Source organism: Ischnura elegans, chromosome 12 (assembly GCF_921293095.1).
Source record: "Ischnura elegans chromosome 12, ioIscEleg1.1, whole genome shotgun sequence".
Classification (NCBI taxonomy): domain Eukaryota; kingdom Metazoa; phylum Arthropoda; class Insecta; order Odonata; family Coenagrionidae; genus Ischnura; species Ischnura elegans.
This window is the reverse complement of record NC_060257.1, coordinates 26,058,691-26,075,218: the sequence shown is the minus strand read 5'-3', so window position 1 is coordinate 26,075,218 and position 16,528 is coordinate 26,058,691. Positions and strand designations below refer to the sequence as shown.

Sequence of the window (16,528 nt, the reverse complement as noted above, 5' to 3'; positions counted from 1 at the left end):
TGACACATGCCAAAATAGAAAATCTCTCACCTGTTGACCAACCGGGCCTGAAGGCGATGACGAAGGTACGGCAATTGGAATATTACTTGAGCCAATGGGATTCATTACAAATGGGCAGTTTGGGTTGAGCTCCCGATGCCTGGCCATTGCAGAATCTGCATAGTTCCAATCTGCAATTTTTCCACCGCAAGCAAAACATTCCACTTCCAGCCCACAGCCAGTGTAGAAGAAACCAGCTCGTGCTATCCGAGCCGAATCAATTCCAGAGGAAACTGGCCACCCGACGAATGTGCGAAGTCTTTGCTCTTCGGCATGCATCCCGTCTGAGCGAAAATTAAGGGTTCTTGGACGTAGGGCATCTTGGCTTCCCATGATTATTTTACGACTGTCGCAATACCGCCATCACCACCAGAGCGAAGCTTAAGCAAAACGTCAAGACGTCATTGGGCTGCAAGAAGACAGGAGACCAAAGAAAAGGTTTGAATAAACGTAATCCAATTTATCTCCTATAATCGCGTTGAAACGATTGGTTTCGCGATTTGCAAGAGGACGTAGAGTGAAGCAGCTATCCTTTACCCTTGTATGCCGACAATGAAAAAATTGGCAGCGATTGAGCAAAGAATACACAAATAAGCAAAGATACTAGTTATGAATGAAAATTAAGATTAGTATCACGGTGAGGAATCAAAGTATGGCACCCGTAATTGCGACTGATATGCACCAGTTTCACTGCAATATTTGGAACACCGAAATCTAGAGCGGATGTGAGCGACCCTTACCGAGGGCAAACGAAAGTTTCTGCAATTCAAACCACACCAACTGGGAATATAGCTCAATATTTCGATGAACTAATTAAAGTATAACTCCCCATTCAATATTCTACCCACACAATAACGTATCCACACATCCCATACCCCCACCCAACATCATCTACTTCGCCAACGGCATAAATCCTACACGTTGAGTTGCTCCTTTAATATTCACTGGCACTTAGCATTCATGCAACTGTTTTAGCCACTTCCTTTTTTGGCTTCTAATGACATCATTTTAGCGTTCCTGAAATTCCAGGAAGTTTCGCCATGGGCATTATCTTTTATTTTTACTTGGGTTCAAAGAATAGCTATTTGTCAGCACGGAAATTTAAACAGGCAATGCAGAGCTACGAGACTAGTGTCCGAACCCTTGTCCCGTGGGTCATAAAACATTAAGTAGTCACGATAAACGCATAAATTGACAATGAATGAATAATAACTATCGAGCTAAGTCAATAAGAAGAGCGTAGGAGTTATTCCGTAATTTCAGCTGTTCAAAAGTACCTCAGTCTTCGTGTATAAGTTCTATGAATACAGTATTGAAAATCATCCATTTCGCCAAGTATAATGAAGTTTAAATAGCAAGACCAATACTCAGGTTGAAAAGTCACTAGTCAGTAACCCCACAATTCACATCCGTTTTAAGAATAAATAAGCATCTTCCTCCCAGCAGTGTTACCTTTAATTCGGAATATGAGAGACTCTTACTGGCTAATCTCATTCTCTAGGAGTTGGCGATTTTGTATCACTGCAAAGTCCAAATTCACACATGACCTCCAATAGCAAACATTCGTGACGTATTTTCATTCATTCATTCTTCAATAAATATTCAACGCTTCACACAGCCCGTACTCCACTGCAGCGAATTGAGGCAGATTGGGCAACACTGTGACACTTGCCACAGGGAGCTGTAGCAGAACAATTTCTCGCTGACAAGGATTTTATAAGTTAATGAACTAACTTTAGGCTACTGAGAATGCTAAGGTTAATTTTATGTTGTAATGTTTGCTTTTAATGCTTTAATCGCAGCTGATCGAACTGTTGTATGCTTTTGGTAATAACAAAAGTCACCACGGTTATCAATTCCCGTTGCTTACAAGGGAAACAACTGACAACCTCACCCGCGATTTTTCAAGTAGCAGGGAAGAGGAAAATTCGATCAGGACTAATAAAATGCTTTTGCTGAAGATTATAGAAAGCACCTTATTTCACTCATTAGAGCTAGGATATCACAAGGGAAGCACAATTCGTGCGCTGGCGTTTGCAATTCCTTCTCACAGGCTCCGCGATCTCCCGTTTTTTGTTGGATGGTATCATTTTCTTGAGAATAGAGGATTTCCTCTGTTAGTGGTCCTACCTATACCAACCTAAAATTCCAGGCATCAGTTACGTTTGATTTGCATTAAATAACTTTTCTGCAATAGTCGTAGAATAGGAAAATATAACTTCTTCGCTAACTGTACTCAACAAATGCAACTAAGCCAAAAGTAAACTTAACCAGTCTCACCCTGCTTGCATATGCAATTTACGCAATGTTACAATGAAGAAAATTGAAATTTTAGTGGCCTCAATGACAAGTGGGAGTAAATCCAAAATTCATGTATGGTTTCACCCACTCAAAACTTCTTTGAATAGACAAATGAATTTAAATTATCACAATGATGCTGCTATCACCTATTTTCCAGCCTGTTACCTGGCATATAATGTTTATTTTACATCCAAGTAAACTTTTGGAGTGCATGTACAACATCTCAGAAACAAATACCATGATGAACACTTGAAGTGAAGTGGCTAACCACTAGGGCTGTGCGAGACTCTAGACCACCCAGGAGTCTCGACGGTCAAGACGAGACTTTCATTTCTCGGCAATGGAGGTCTCAGTGGTCTTCTTTAGTATTCCAGGTCAGTGGATTACCTGGGGGATTTTCTAAACCAATAGGGTAGTTTCCTTCATCAAAGAAAACGAAAGGCATTGATGTGATTCGTTACCCACCTTTAGTGTATTCATAATAAAAAATTATTTGGTTTTAGAAATCCCAGTTTAGGCGAATGTTAATGGTCAATTTTAACCTCACTTGAAAAAGACCAGATTGGCACCCATGCGATGCCACTCCACCTGACATCAGAGGGGCCTAGATGCATACGAGTACTCATTAAAATTGCTTATGATCAGAAAGTTTCCTTTGTTTGATACAGTTTTAATAATCCTTATTTAAGCCTGCATCATAGCGACACTCGAGTGTCGCTATGATGATCATAGCCTCGCACCAAGGTGGTCTCACACAGCAGCAGCCGGAACCAGAATGTCATCACACAGGCTTTTCCCAGCATTCATACTAAGCTGTCACTTTGTCATGTACTTGAAAATTTTCACTTTTCATTTGATCACGAAAAATAGATATCGTCATTCAAAAATCTAAAACATAAAATACGTACTCCAGGAATGATAATCTTTCGATTTGGGCAATTAAAAAAATAGGAAAGCACCCTACCGTGCATACATCCACATAAATTTACAAAATTTCTTCTCAATTAAATTATCTTCTGGATCAGAGGCGTAGTAAGGAATTTAGTTCGGGGCAAGGGTACAAAACCATGAGGGGGGAAATTTTTGAAAAAGTAAGGGTACTAAGCAGAGGGTTGAATCTAATTTTAACACTTTTCATAATTAAAAAAAACTTAATTTTTTCAGAGAAATCTTTTGTAAATTCATGATTTTTTAATATTTGGTTTTCTTTTGTGATGCAAAGTAAGTGTGCTTTTATATTTTGGGGGATGGGGGGAGGTTTGGACCACCCCTTGCCAAGCTACTGTTCTGGATTATCCATGAGATAATATACGTACATATTCCAGTTCACTAATGGGCTCACCTCACCCATAAATGGTAGGATTTTCTTCATCCATTTTTTACTCTTGCAATAGAAAAATTCTCATAATATGTAGTTGTATTTTTCACCATTAGATACTTTATGTTTTAGATTCGAAGTATTTCCAAAAGTGTGAAATGGGGTCCTCCACTCAGACCCAAAATTACAATTCATTAAACAAATTCAATAGATGTAAAGAAAATATATGTTACAACAAAACAATAATTATCTCATTCAGGCATACTCTCATTAGTTCAAAATAAAATAATCACAAAATTTACCATTGTGCAATGTCAAGGACCAAGGGATAAACCGTGGCATGCTTGGAAAAAGTTAATTATATCATCACCTTATCTGCAAAAAGGTTAAGGGAACCAATTTTTTTCTTCAAATAGCTTGAGAAGTACGTGATGCATCGATAGATGGAAAAATATAGGTCTCCTTTCATTAAACCCATCTGCACAATCGACATAAAAAGAATTGGTAAATGAGCTCATTATAGTCAAGGACAGAAATGATTAAAATAATCATACTACTTAATAGCAATTCTGTCATATTTTAATTCATATTATTCTATAAAAATATTACATTTACATACTTACAGTGAACATAAAAAATATACTTCATGAATTCATATGCAATATACATACTCTGAATGATTCTTAAAGATGAAAGATTTAAAAAGAAAAGGCACTTCACACATCATGTTCAACAGTTATCACTCATCCACACAACACAACCAAGCACAGCACATTGTTCACCAAATTACAAAGGCACTATCTGGACACAGTTTCATTTTAAAGCAACTTTGCTAAGCTGGCTAGTGATGGCTGATAAACTATCAGCTTTCGAGGCATACACAGGTATTCCATAGGCCACCATGGCAGCAGAGGTCATGAATTGGGAGGGAGCATACCTGGCTTCAGTCATAGATCTAAGGAGATCACCTTTAATGCTAGATAACTCATTAGGAGAAAAGGTCTTCACCGTAGCAGCATTCCATTTTGCATTCTGTGCACGAGAAGCAAATTTTATCAATTTCTTACCCTGTGAATCCTCAGCCTCCTTGGAATCTTCAACATCCGGAGCAGATCCCAACCATAAGTCTAACAATTTAATGGTCATTGTATCACATTCTTGACTAGTTACAGGCCAGAGCATTCCAATAGTTGAGGGACTGGTAAATGAAAGAGAAAGCTCAAATTAAATGGAACATAGCCAGATTATGATTCAACCATCGCGGGCTCAACGCAACAACTAGATATCTATAAATTGTCTATTTTCATCTATGAATAGATATATATCTATTAGATATCTAGTAGGTATATATAATAGAACTATAATAGATGTCTAATAGGCATATTAGACATCTATTAGATATATCTCTGTTAGACATCTATTAGATGCGGTTTTGGATGCATCTCCGAAAGAGTCTTTTAAAACGCGATTCATGAGCTATGGAAGCAATTTAACATTTGATTACGGGACAATTTTGTCATTTAAGATTAGTAAGGACTAGTATGCAAGATATTGAGGTCGTAGTCTAGAATCACATTTTACACAGTTTCTTGCATTAAAAACAATATGTGATACTCGCCAGGACCTCCCCCTCTCTCCACGTGAGATTGAGTGAGAATCAACTTGACCCCCTCCCTACCCACTAAATGCCACATACAATTAATAGGTGCCCCCTTACTGCTTATGTTTAATGGCATCTGACTTACACCCATTTTTAAGCAATCAGTTTTTTGGTTCCTGAAAAACTAGCACTGGAACTATCCCTCGGAGGGAGGGAAGAAATGATCATGTGGCTTGGAAAGTAGGCTTTAGCAGCAAGATTCATTGATATCGACGGCTTTTGGAAGCGGCCACGTATTGCGCTTTGTCATGCAAGCTTTTGCGGCTATTGTAGGTCGCATCATCAGGCATTCATCTCCTGAATGATGCAAAACGGCGATGAATGCCTGATGATGTTGATTTGAAAAAATGCGTTGTAATGAATTACTGGAAGAAGAATAACTCCCTACAACGTAGCTATAAAATTCGGGATACCCAATTACAGACAGTTGAATCCGTGAAATATCTAGGAGTTAGACTCCTTAATGATCTATCGTGGAATAAACATTCGAGAAATAACCGGTCAAGCTAATCGTAAAATGGGTTTTGCTAAAAGAATATTAGGAAAGTGTGATGACAAAGTGAGAGAAATTAGCTACTTTTCCCTCGTTAGACCACATTTGGAATACGCTGCCAGTGTTTGGGACCCTCATGAAAAAGGCTTAATGACAGAGTTAGAACGCGAGCAAAGAAGAGCTGCCAGGTATGTGAAAGGTCGTTACGATAGTCTTGTTAGTGTAACTGACCTCTCAGATAAACTCGGATGGGAATCTCTGTCGGACTGTAGATTGAAAAATAGACTAAACCTTTTAGATAAATTCAAAAGCAGTGTCTCTTCTGACGAAGTTAACCATATCTTACGGATGCCAACATACTACGGAAGATCAGATCATATACATAAAATAAGAGAGATAGATTGTAGAACAGACAGATTCAGAATGTCATTTTTTCCACGATCAATAAGAGATTATAATGGCAGCGATAGAACTCATAAATAGATTGCATGACTTGTGGTGTAGCCAACTAACCTCTGTAAAACTTAATGCATGTTTCTTAATTTTGTTATTATTTCTAACAGCATATAGTAGTATAATTTGTTAGTATGCGTGACGTTTTTTGTACTTGTGTGCATGTTAGAGTCCAATTGCATGCTGCATGCTGGTGATTGATCACCCCCTGCCAAACACCCTAGAGGTGGCTCGCAGGGTATTATGTAGATGTAGATGATGCAACCTGCAATGGCCGCCAAATCTCGCGTGACAAAGCGCAATGCGCGGCCGCTCCCGAAAGCCATTGACATGACACGATCATGTGCTTTGGTAACTGGTAAGAGACACATGCAGCCTTATATTTCACGCAGTATAATACTTTACCTTAGGCCAATAATCCTCTTGTAAACTGCTCCCCAAGGATCCAGATGAGCAGCAAGACGATGGGTGCTCACACTTGAGCATCCCATCAAAAACATTGCACCTTTCCACTTCACTTGGTGCATGTACTTTTCTCCCGACCCATGCCCTGAGTACCTGCAGAAAATAATCAAAAATGGATAGAAAAAGATAGAATACCAAGAAAAAGTAAATGTCTTGGCAAAGGTGTAAACAAAGGGGAGGCCAGGGCTCCCTCCCCCCTCAAAAATGAGGAAAATCAAGAAAAAAGGAAGAGTCTCCATGTTTCTGGGTTACACCGCGTGGATTTTCTTTGTGACGACAGTTTCTCTGGTATTCCAACCGGCGTCTTCAGGTCGATGTCGGGATTCAATTTTTGGTGACTTATATAGTTCATTTTTGGTGCCAATTTTTCATGCTGGATGCTGATTGGTCCACCTTATTTTCTCTCGTATGATCCTCTTCCCGTGGGATGAGTTAGAAGCTGGGATAAAAGTGGGAGGAATGATGTTCAAATCAGTGAGATTCGCGGATGACCAAGCGTTGATCAGCCAGTCAGCGAGGGGGCTTCAGGCTCTAGTGGATGCGTTATACGAACGTTGCGAGGAGTATGGGATGAGGATTAATCACAAGAAAACTAAGGTTATGCGGTTTTGTAAAGCATCACGAGCGAGGAATGTGAGACTCAAGATAAAGGTGGGTGGTGAAGAACTTGAGCAGGTTGAGCAATTCAACTATTTAGGCAGTACGTTAGAGGAAAACGGATACAGTAGTAAGGACATCAGGAAGAGAATAGCATTAGCGAAGGAGGCGTTCATGAACAGGAAGGAGCTTCTGAGAGGATCGTTGTGTAAGAGTTTAAAGAAAAGGCTGGTGAAGAGTTTGATTTGGAGTGTAGCTCTCTACGGTGCGGAAACGTGGACACTGAGGAAAGAAGACGAGGGAAGATTGGAGGCATTCGAGATGTGGGTATGGAGAAGAATGGAGAGGGTGAAATGGACGGAGAGGAAAAGGAACGACGAAGTGCTGGATATGGTTGGCGAGGAGAGGCAGCTTTTAGATGAGATACGCAGGAGACAGAAGGTATGGATGGAGTTAGTGCTTAGTGGTGAGGGGGTGCTGAAAATGGTGTTGGAGGGTAGAATGTTAGGTAAACGAGGGAGGGGAAGGAAAAGAATAGGTTTTTTAGATAGATTGAAAGAGAGTAGGCCTTACAGTGAATTAAAGAAGGCAGTGCCTCAAGGAAAGGGAGGCTCCCAGATCGCTTCTCGAATACTCCATGGAAACCTACCTTAATCGGTAGAATACTATAATGAATGAATGATCCTCTTCCACGAGCTGTGGAGAGGGTAGCCGTCTTCTCTATTCATGTTTTCCGATGTCTTGAATATTTCAATAGCCTCCTTTATTAGCCTGGGATGATATCTATTTTCTTTTGCAACAACTGTTGCTTCGTCAAACAGTATTTGGTGTCCAGGTTCGCTCCATGCATGCTCCGCAATGGCGGAGAGCTGAAATTGCTTATTTCTTGTGGCTCTTCTGTGTTCCTAGATGCACACTTTCATTGATCTACACGTCTCTCCTATGTAGTCTTTGCCGCATGAACATGGCACCTTATAGACACCTTCTTGAATGTCGTGTGGCAAAACGTCTTTTGGACCCGGTAGCACATTGCCAGTCTTGGTGAGTCTCGGTTGGAATACTGGAGAAACTGTCGTCACAAAGAAAATCCACGCGGTGAAACCCAGAAACATGGAGACATCATCTAGACAACGCCGCAGAAAACTAAGCATCAAAAAAAGGAAGTATTGCAGGCATAATTAAATTTATGAATCACGCATGTGGACATGCCTGCTGCAATAATCCGTCAACAATATACATATACGATTTGGTAATACATGGGCACAATGATGCAGTGAATGTCTTAGTCCTATTACATGTGCACATGCTTTCAGCCAACATGAGTGGTATCAGGTAAAAGAAGATTCTGAGCAGCCCTTTCAGCTGTTGCAGCCAGCTTAAGAGTTGGGTTGATGCTGTGGAAGTTGTGGTAGAAGTGTGGCAGGCTGTATTATATTACGGCTAGGAATGTTTGCAGCCTCCCCTAACCTGGGGGGTTGTGTTTGAATCGCTCGTAATAATCTTACCCACTCATCAATACGAGCTGTTTATTACAAGTTTTCACCAACACAAAGGGCAATTGATGTGTTTGAAAATTTTTGTCTTGAATTTGTATTGAAGCCTTCGTAATGAGATGGATTACGAGTGGTAGTTGTGGCAACGTTGTAATTTCCTTCATTTGTTTACGATTTCCTTAGTAGCGCAGCATAAATTAAAGAAAATAAAAACCATAAAAATGAAGGTAACCGCTGAGCAGAAGTACATGCTGCTGCAATTTATCGAAGGTATACTATATAATATGAAACATATTTAAAATGATCAAGTTTATTCTGCCTTACAACATCATCCACCCATATATTGCAGGAAATGAAAATATAGTGAAGAATGACCTGACCAATAACTTCACGGCCAAAGATGTGATGATGCTTTGGCAGGAAATTAGTCGTAATTTAAATGCTTGCATAATTAATTTTTAAAGAGTACAATGCTTAAATGAAACTTAAAAATAACTACTTGGATTTAGACTAAGGATGTAGAATTATAAATTTTGCTGATGAACTACGTTTCCATAAACTACCATTTAAGAATCTCAGAACACTTTGTGTGATAATTCAATTTTCCCTCAGTGTTGGCAAGATTTGAAATCTACTACAAAGGCCAGAGCAGCGGCTTATAGTCGTGAGGGCTCCCAGACTGGGGGTGGGGCTCCTCAATGTAATGAACCTAGCGACTTCCATAAACGATTGATTGTGCTAATTGGAAAAAATGCTATACATGGGCATGAGGATGTGCAGTAGCCCCCCATAATTTTTGGTATTGAGGTACTAAATTAGTGTAGCAGATCCCAAATGTGGCTTAGTTGAGATTATCTTGAAGTAGCATCTTTTATTTCATCAACAGAATCCATCAGAAACCCATATATTTGAAGAAACAAATTGTAATTCTGTAGACTCCTGTGATCATTCCTGCTTTGACCAGACCCTATCTACCACAAAATCTCCTTCCACATCCACTAAGGCTCTTATAAGACAAGGTAGCCAGGCAATGTCGCCAGCAAAGAAACTGGCTACTCAGCTTGTCATGGGTCATTGATTCTTATGGATGTTATTATGTGAGGGTAGCCAGCAACATAGCCACACTTTGGCGACTGACTGGCTACCAAGCCCAGTTGCCACTCCGGTTGCCACTGGCTACCCATACTGGCAACGGTGCGTTGTAGCATACGGAGTTTATTACACTAGGTCGCCAATTGGTCAGTACACATCGCTGGGTACTGAGAAAAAATGGAAAAAATTCTAGCTACTGAACTGGCTACTAGGTCGCCAGCTACTGTCGCTGGCGACGTTGCCAGGCTACCTCGTATAATTAGGGCCTAAGACTGTTTCAACTATTACTCCCACTTCTAATCCCCTTTCCACATTATTTCAGACCCTCTCAATTTCTCATTCTCCCTCAAGCTCATTCACTTCCCCTACAAGAGAAACTACGATGCCATGCACCAAAGTTTCAATTCACCGAACTAGGCCAACCACTGGAAATTAAGTCATATAATATCCAAAGAGGAAATGGCTATACAGCCTGTGTGTGAGACTTCATAGTAGGTATAGTCATTCGGCCCAACTTGTATAGTCACTTCTTCATATTTGTGAAATAAATAAATAAAAAGTGAATATAGCTCTAATCATCTACATAATTCAGTGCTCGTATGAACTTTCTAGCATATTCTTTTGAATTTTAAGTTATTCAGTACCTTTCAGTTATTCCAAGTCTCTACTGTTGTGCTAATTTCACTTTCCACAACCTAACACTCATTATTGTTCCATTTTAATAAACTTTAATCATCTCTATGATCAAAATTAATCCTGGAAGACAAGAGAAATGGGAGAGATGCCCTTTTTTAAAGCCCAGGATGAAATGCTTGAATTAAGAAAAGAAAAAAATGTCATTACTGAAAAGGAAATTGGAAGATGAGAAGGGATGGAGGGAGAAGGTTTTAGATGTGAAGAAGATGAAAGTAGAAGAATTAAAGAAAATTAGAATGTACATATTTAGAGAATATAATAAAAGAATAGTTTAAAAGGTGGTTCTTATTAACTACTAGATGACCCGGTGAACTTTGTATCACCTTCGTATATATCTATATATGTACATATACATAAATCTTCTTGCTAAAACTCGAAAACGGCTTAACCGATTTGGATAATTTTGGTTATAAAATATCTGTGGAAGTCCAAACATTTGATGCTCATACCATCTTTCAACCGCGTTTATCTAATCATTGTGTTACAGATAATTATGTCAACAAATAAGTACCTACCTACAATTTTTTTTCTGTCAGTACCGTTTGTGGCCTATCACTATTAATTGGGGTTATTAAATAAAACTTCCTTAAAATTCAAATAAATATATCTTCATCAACGTATGCAGTGAGGTCGAACCCCTACGCCTGAATAAATTAAACTATCTGAGTAACGTTACGTACTGAAATAAGGTCCAACGTATCAAATTCTGATGTGCATACATCAACATCATGAACTCGGCCATGTTGTTTACATTTTTGTATCTATGGTAATCAATCCTTGGTAATCACCTCAACCGATAGCTACCGAGTCAGATAATCACAAAGGGCTTTTCCAGGTGTAGTTTTTACGAGTGATTCATACACACCAAAATTCTGAATTGTTTGTAATTGTACCACTAGACCCCTTGGTTACTTGCTCCGAAAAATTACGAGCGATTCAAACTCAACCCCCCTGGAGACTCACGTAGACCAAGTTGATTCCCAATGTGGGAACAAACTTGCCTGGATTACACACTCTATTTGGGTCCATTTTTATCCCACCAGCCCAGCATACGTATGTATATGCTGAGTGTTCCCTGATCAGCCACCCAATATTTCAGTGAGTTTATCGAAAAACTTGATTAGGACTTTGTCAATGTTTTTCTGATGAAAACCATTTCAATATCCTGAAGGGAGCTTCTCATGATGAGGGCTTTAATGTATTCATTCAATTCTGAGTTTAATACTTCAATATTTACATGGGCTCCCAGGAAAAAAATTCTCATGAATAGATTCTGCCTGTATGACACTCCCCAATTTATTGGCCAATCCATCAGATATTGGATTGTGGCCCAACTAACACACACCAATTTCTAGTCCAATATCATTTTCATATAAAGGAACACAATAGGGTAGTTTCCTTCATCAAAGAAAACGAAAGGCATTGATTGCAATTCATTACTCACTATTAGTGTATACATAATGTACAAATTATTTGGTTTTAGAAATCCCAGTTTAGACGAATGGCAATGGTCAATTTTAACCGCATTTGAACAAGGCCAGATTGACACCCATGCGATTCCACTCCACGGGACGTCACAGGGACCTAGATTCTATACGAGTAGTCAGGAGTTTTACATCATCTGAGGTTACCAATGCATGCATGAGGCACAGAGCTCAGGGACACATGTCGTAATAATCACCTATTAAAACTGGCTAAGGTCGGAAAGTTTTCTTCGTTTGATAAGGTATTAATAATCCATATTTAAGCCAAGCGCTACCAGCTAGCATGGTACTCTGCTACCTGCTAGCATCCTGCTTCGTACCAGCACTCAAAGCCTCGCCCCAAAGTTACCTCACTTGCGGCAGTGGGAACCAGAACGACGTCACATGGGGTATTCCCAGCATTCACACTTAGCCGTCGCTTTTTCGTGCTTGAAAATTTTCACATTTCATTTAATCATGAAAAAAAGATATCGTCATTAAAAAATCTAAAAGCGTGAAATACGTACTCCAGGAGTAATAATCTTTCGATTTAGGCAATAAAAAAATAATAGGAAACCACCCTATTTCTCACCCAATTATGAATTTAGAACAGGCTCTATTTTCTCGTAGCTATTGATTGAAGCATACAAATCACACGAATGCTTTTACAATGTATAATCATCGAAATACATACAATGGTGTTCTCTACCGGGACATTCGAACACTATTATGGCCAATATTGGTGTAAATATTGATACGTGTCATACGGCTGGTAATGCCCAATATTTTAAACACTATTGGCAACCGTTGGCTCATAAATTGGAAAATGTCATACAGGCTTTACCAAATAACAAACATTTGGCTTTCCGGACCTATATTCTTGGTTGCGTGACATGTGCATGCATTTAAAGAAGAGTTGAACTGTTTACTTGGATTTGAAGATGTACCAAACAACAACTTTACTTACCTATTTCATAGGACTCATGATTTGTGTGAAAATTTCAAGCAATTTTCGAATGGATGCAGTAGCAACAGTGTTAGTATAAAAATAAGCTGAGAAACAAGATGTATATCATTGAATCGTACTCACAATACTACTTCATGATCCTTGATGGCCTCAGTAAATTCTGCAGGAGTGATCCCAACACCTTTTTTACCACTCCATTTCTCTGGCCTACGTTCCAGATAAGGCACAACCCGCTCTTCACAGTCAGGCAATGTTCCATCAGGATTCACAACATAATATCCCCTGCTAGTAGCAACACTTGCTCGCTCCTTCAAGGGTAAACATTAGACAAAAAAAATATTATAAATACTTTTAAATAGATAATTACTATACAATTCCTAAAGGAAAGGCTAATATGCTATGGGGTACAAATTTCACTGGAAATGGTGAAAAGTGCCTCTAGCTGTTTTGAAAAACAATATGAACCTCCTTAAGGAGTATTAAACAATTATACCTTCATACCATCTTTCAGTCTTTAGCACTTGAATAGAGTCACAAAAAAATGAAATGTGATGTTTCATTTGGCTGTATCCCCAATGTTAATAATTTTTGGGTCCAATTCATGCTCCAGTCTTTAATGGCCTTCTTAACAAAGAGCCACGTAACGATCAGATCAAGTGAAACTTAAGGTAAAGTATGTTTCACAGTTGTCTAAAGAGTCTCACTTTCTAAAGTGTGCCATTAGCTGTTTAACTCTCAATACCCCATTGAAATTGAACAAGTAGTTAATGACATGTAATGCACGACAGTGAGCGGCAGCCATAGGGAGTAATGCATGTAAAGGTGTATCTCAAAGCACACTGAAGGATGAGCAAGGAAATTGGGGTAGCAGGATAAAATGAGGGACTTCAATTATGATTTTTTTTATTAACTTGAATAATTTGTTTAACATCCATAAGGTAACACATTAACTATCTTTTTCAATAGGAGGCCTATAAAATGACCTTATGCATGTATTTTTATCTCCCTTATTAAATGACATATGATGTATATCAATCTAAATTGTTAGTTCCCTGATGGGCATGAGCCCTGATAAACAATAAACAATTTTTTCCATTGAGGAATCAGAAAGAAATATCCATTGGTCTTACCTCATTCTTGCAATTCTCAAAATAAAGAGCGTGGATGAAGTGAATAGATGGTGCACGGCTGTATGGGTGACCCTCCAGCATTGGCAGCATTTCCCAAGGTACTTCTCCAATACGCTACACAGATTATTACACAAAAGCTTTAGTTCTCTAGAAATTAACAATTAATGCAATCATCTTTGATTTTAAATAATTCATCCACTAGAATAAGGTTTGCAATGATTCAATGAATTACACCTGTGTCAAAAGTTCCTGGTAGCTAAAAATGCATTCTGGTATGGAGCAGAGTGGAAAGTCACCACGAAGGAGGTTGTTTCAGATCAGTGGAGTACCTGGGGCTTGGCTTTGGAAGGGGTCAAATCTGACTGAATAGAGAGCATTAACACCACAGAGGGTAATAAAACAGGACAATTTGTATTGAGTGCATTGATTAAAGATACCTCATAGAATTTTTTATGTTAATTAAATATTAATTTGAATAAATAAGAGTATGCAATGCAAAACTAAAACATTTAATTACTGAATTTCAAACAAGTAGGACTGCTTTAATACATAGGTATACAGTAAACTCTCGATTATACGAAGCAGGATTTTACGAATTTTCAATTATACGAAGTGATATTGCGGTCCCGGCAAAAAGCCTATGCTAAATACATGGCGCTATTCGATTATACGAAATGTTTTGAAATTACGAACCTCGGCTCGGTCCCCAGGAGCAAATGGCATTCGGTTATACGAACTACGGTGAAACATTTGTCAATAAAACTAGTTCCGCCGGCGTAAATAGATAAAAAAATCAGCGCTTCCGACTGTGGTCCATCAAAAGTGTGAAATCGTAAATAATAGTGCAACTTTGGAGAGAAAGGGTTCGCCTAAAACCTCACGGAGGGAATTTAACGGAGGTAGGAGTTCAGTAAAAATATTGCAACTGACATAATGCCCCTATTTACGTGCCCCTATATTCGTAAAAATCGCATTGACAATACTTCGTAGTTTAACATGCCAGGAATATCGTGCGGGGTATTTTGTTCACTCCTACTTAACCCTTTGCACTGCTGTGAACGTACCTGGTACGTTCGTAAGGCAGGCTGCTGCGAACATACTTCGAAGACTACTTGACTACTTTTCGCCGAAGCACTTCGAAGGGTCCCTAATCCGGGACTCTTTCCTCGACGAGCTCACCCTCGCTGGCCCCTCTCTTCGACCCGCCGAGCGGGGGCCTCCCTCCCCAAAATTGACCGCTCTGACTGCATTTTGAAAGTCTTTCAATCATCAAAAAGTGATTGTTTGCATCGCACTTCTGCCAATCAGGCATTCCATTACGTCTCTGAACCGGAGTTCTGCGATGAGAAATAACGATTTTGTTAAGTTTGCTAAAATGGCCTGGTGAATAAAATTGTTATTTTTCATCACAGAAATACGGTTCAAAGACGTACTTGATTTCCTCCACTACAATCGCAAATTGCTGGAAATCAGACGGATTCCCTTTGATAGCGCATCATGAGGATGTTCTCGAGGTTGGTAATTGATACAACTAGCCTACTAGAAATTCTACTGCTACAATATCACGGTTATGGTTGATTTGTTACGTTATACCATCAGGAAACTGCAGCGGATGAAATCACGGAGGAGATTAGAGGCTTGAAAGATGATTTTGAAAAATACTTGGAAAAAGCAGGAGCACAGCGCGCAACATCAAATGATTATATTGCCCTAGACGATGATCTCCAGGCTTGCGACAATGCGACGCCAGTACCTACGTTGGAAGAAGCAGCAGCCGGGACTAGTCATAATAGCAGTGACAACAAAGATGAAATTGAGGAAGTAATTTCATCTAATAATAAAGAAGTATATGTACGCTGCCCTCCAAACATTAAGATATTTTGATCTGGCTAACGATTTAGATCCCCAATTTAATTCCCATTTATTCAAGTGAGAAACCATGGTGGAAGCGGCGATGGAGAAGGGCAAATAGCTAAAAAAAAAAACAGATTTTTTTGGGCGATATCTTTTCGTATATATATTAGCCTTCCTGAATAATAAACAACTTAAATATCTTAAGTATTGGGCTATATTTACCACCGACTTATTTTTCAGGCTACTCGTAATAAAGACTCACTTCTAACTCTAACCATCAACTTTCTTCTCGCGCGCCTCCCCGTTCTTCCATGCCGAGAAATCTTTCTTTCCAAAGTCTTTGTTTACTCCCTCATGCGGCCTTCTGCTGGTCTTGCTGACACCCACCTTACGCATCCCAAACCCCTTCTTCCCCAGCATTTCCCATTCACTCCCTCCCCAAGGTGACAGGACCTTGAGTGCGTCGTAAAAAAATACGGCCCCCAAATGTAAACTGAGGCAGAGCTG

The 16,528-nt window shown here is 39.3% G+C and overlaps 2 protein-coding genes across 5 annotated transcripts in view; both read right to left on the bottom strand.

Moving 5' to 3' along the window:
* LOC124168820 (death-associated inhibitor of apoptosis 2-like) overlaps positions 1–1,860 on the bottom strand; it is a 31,627-nt gene extending 29,767 nt beyond the window's left edge. The window contains exons 1-2 of one of the 4 annotated variants that reach the window (XM_046547143.1): positions 1,492–1,860; positions 31–448 (exon numbers count right to left, since the gene is read on the bottom strand). In XM_046547143.1, coding sequence (XP_046403099.1) covers positions 31–372 — 342 coding nt within the window. In that variant the 5' untranslated portion in view covers positions 373–448; positions 1,492–1,860. The other 3 variants (XM_046547146.1, XM_046547147.1, XM_046547144.1) reach the window with 3 other exon arrangements.
* Positions 1,861–4,222: 2,362 nt separating this feature from the next.
* LOC124169366 (separin-like) overlaps positions 4,223–16,528 on the bottom strand; it is a 35,436-nt gene continuing 23,130 nt past the window's right edge. The window contains exons 8-11 of the mRNA XM_046547955.1: positions 14,168–14,281; positions 13,161–13,345; positions 6,670–6,822; positions 4,223–4,856 (exon numbers count right to left, since the gene is read on the bottom strand). Of these exons, the coding sequence (XP_046403911.1) occupies positions 4,472–4,856; positions 6,670–6,822; positions 13,161–13,345; positions 14,168–14,281 (837 nt within the window). The 3' untranslated portion in view covers positions 4,223–4,471. The remainder of the gene's footprint in view (positions 4,857–6,669; positions 6,823–13,160; positions 13,346–14,167; positions 14,282–16,528) is intronic.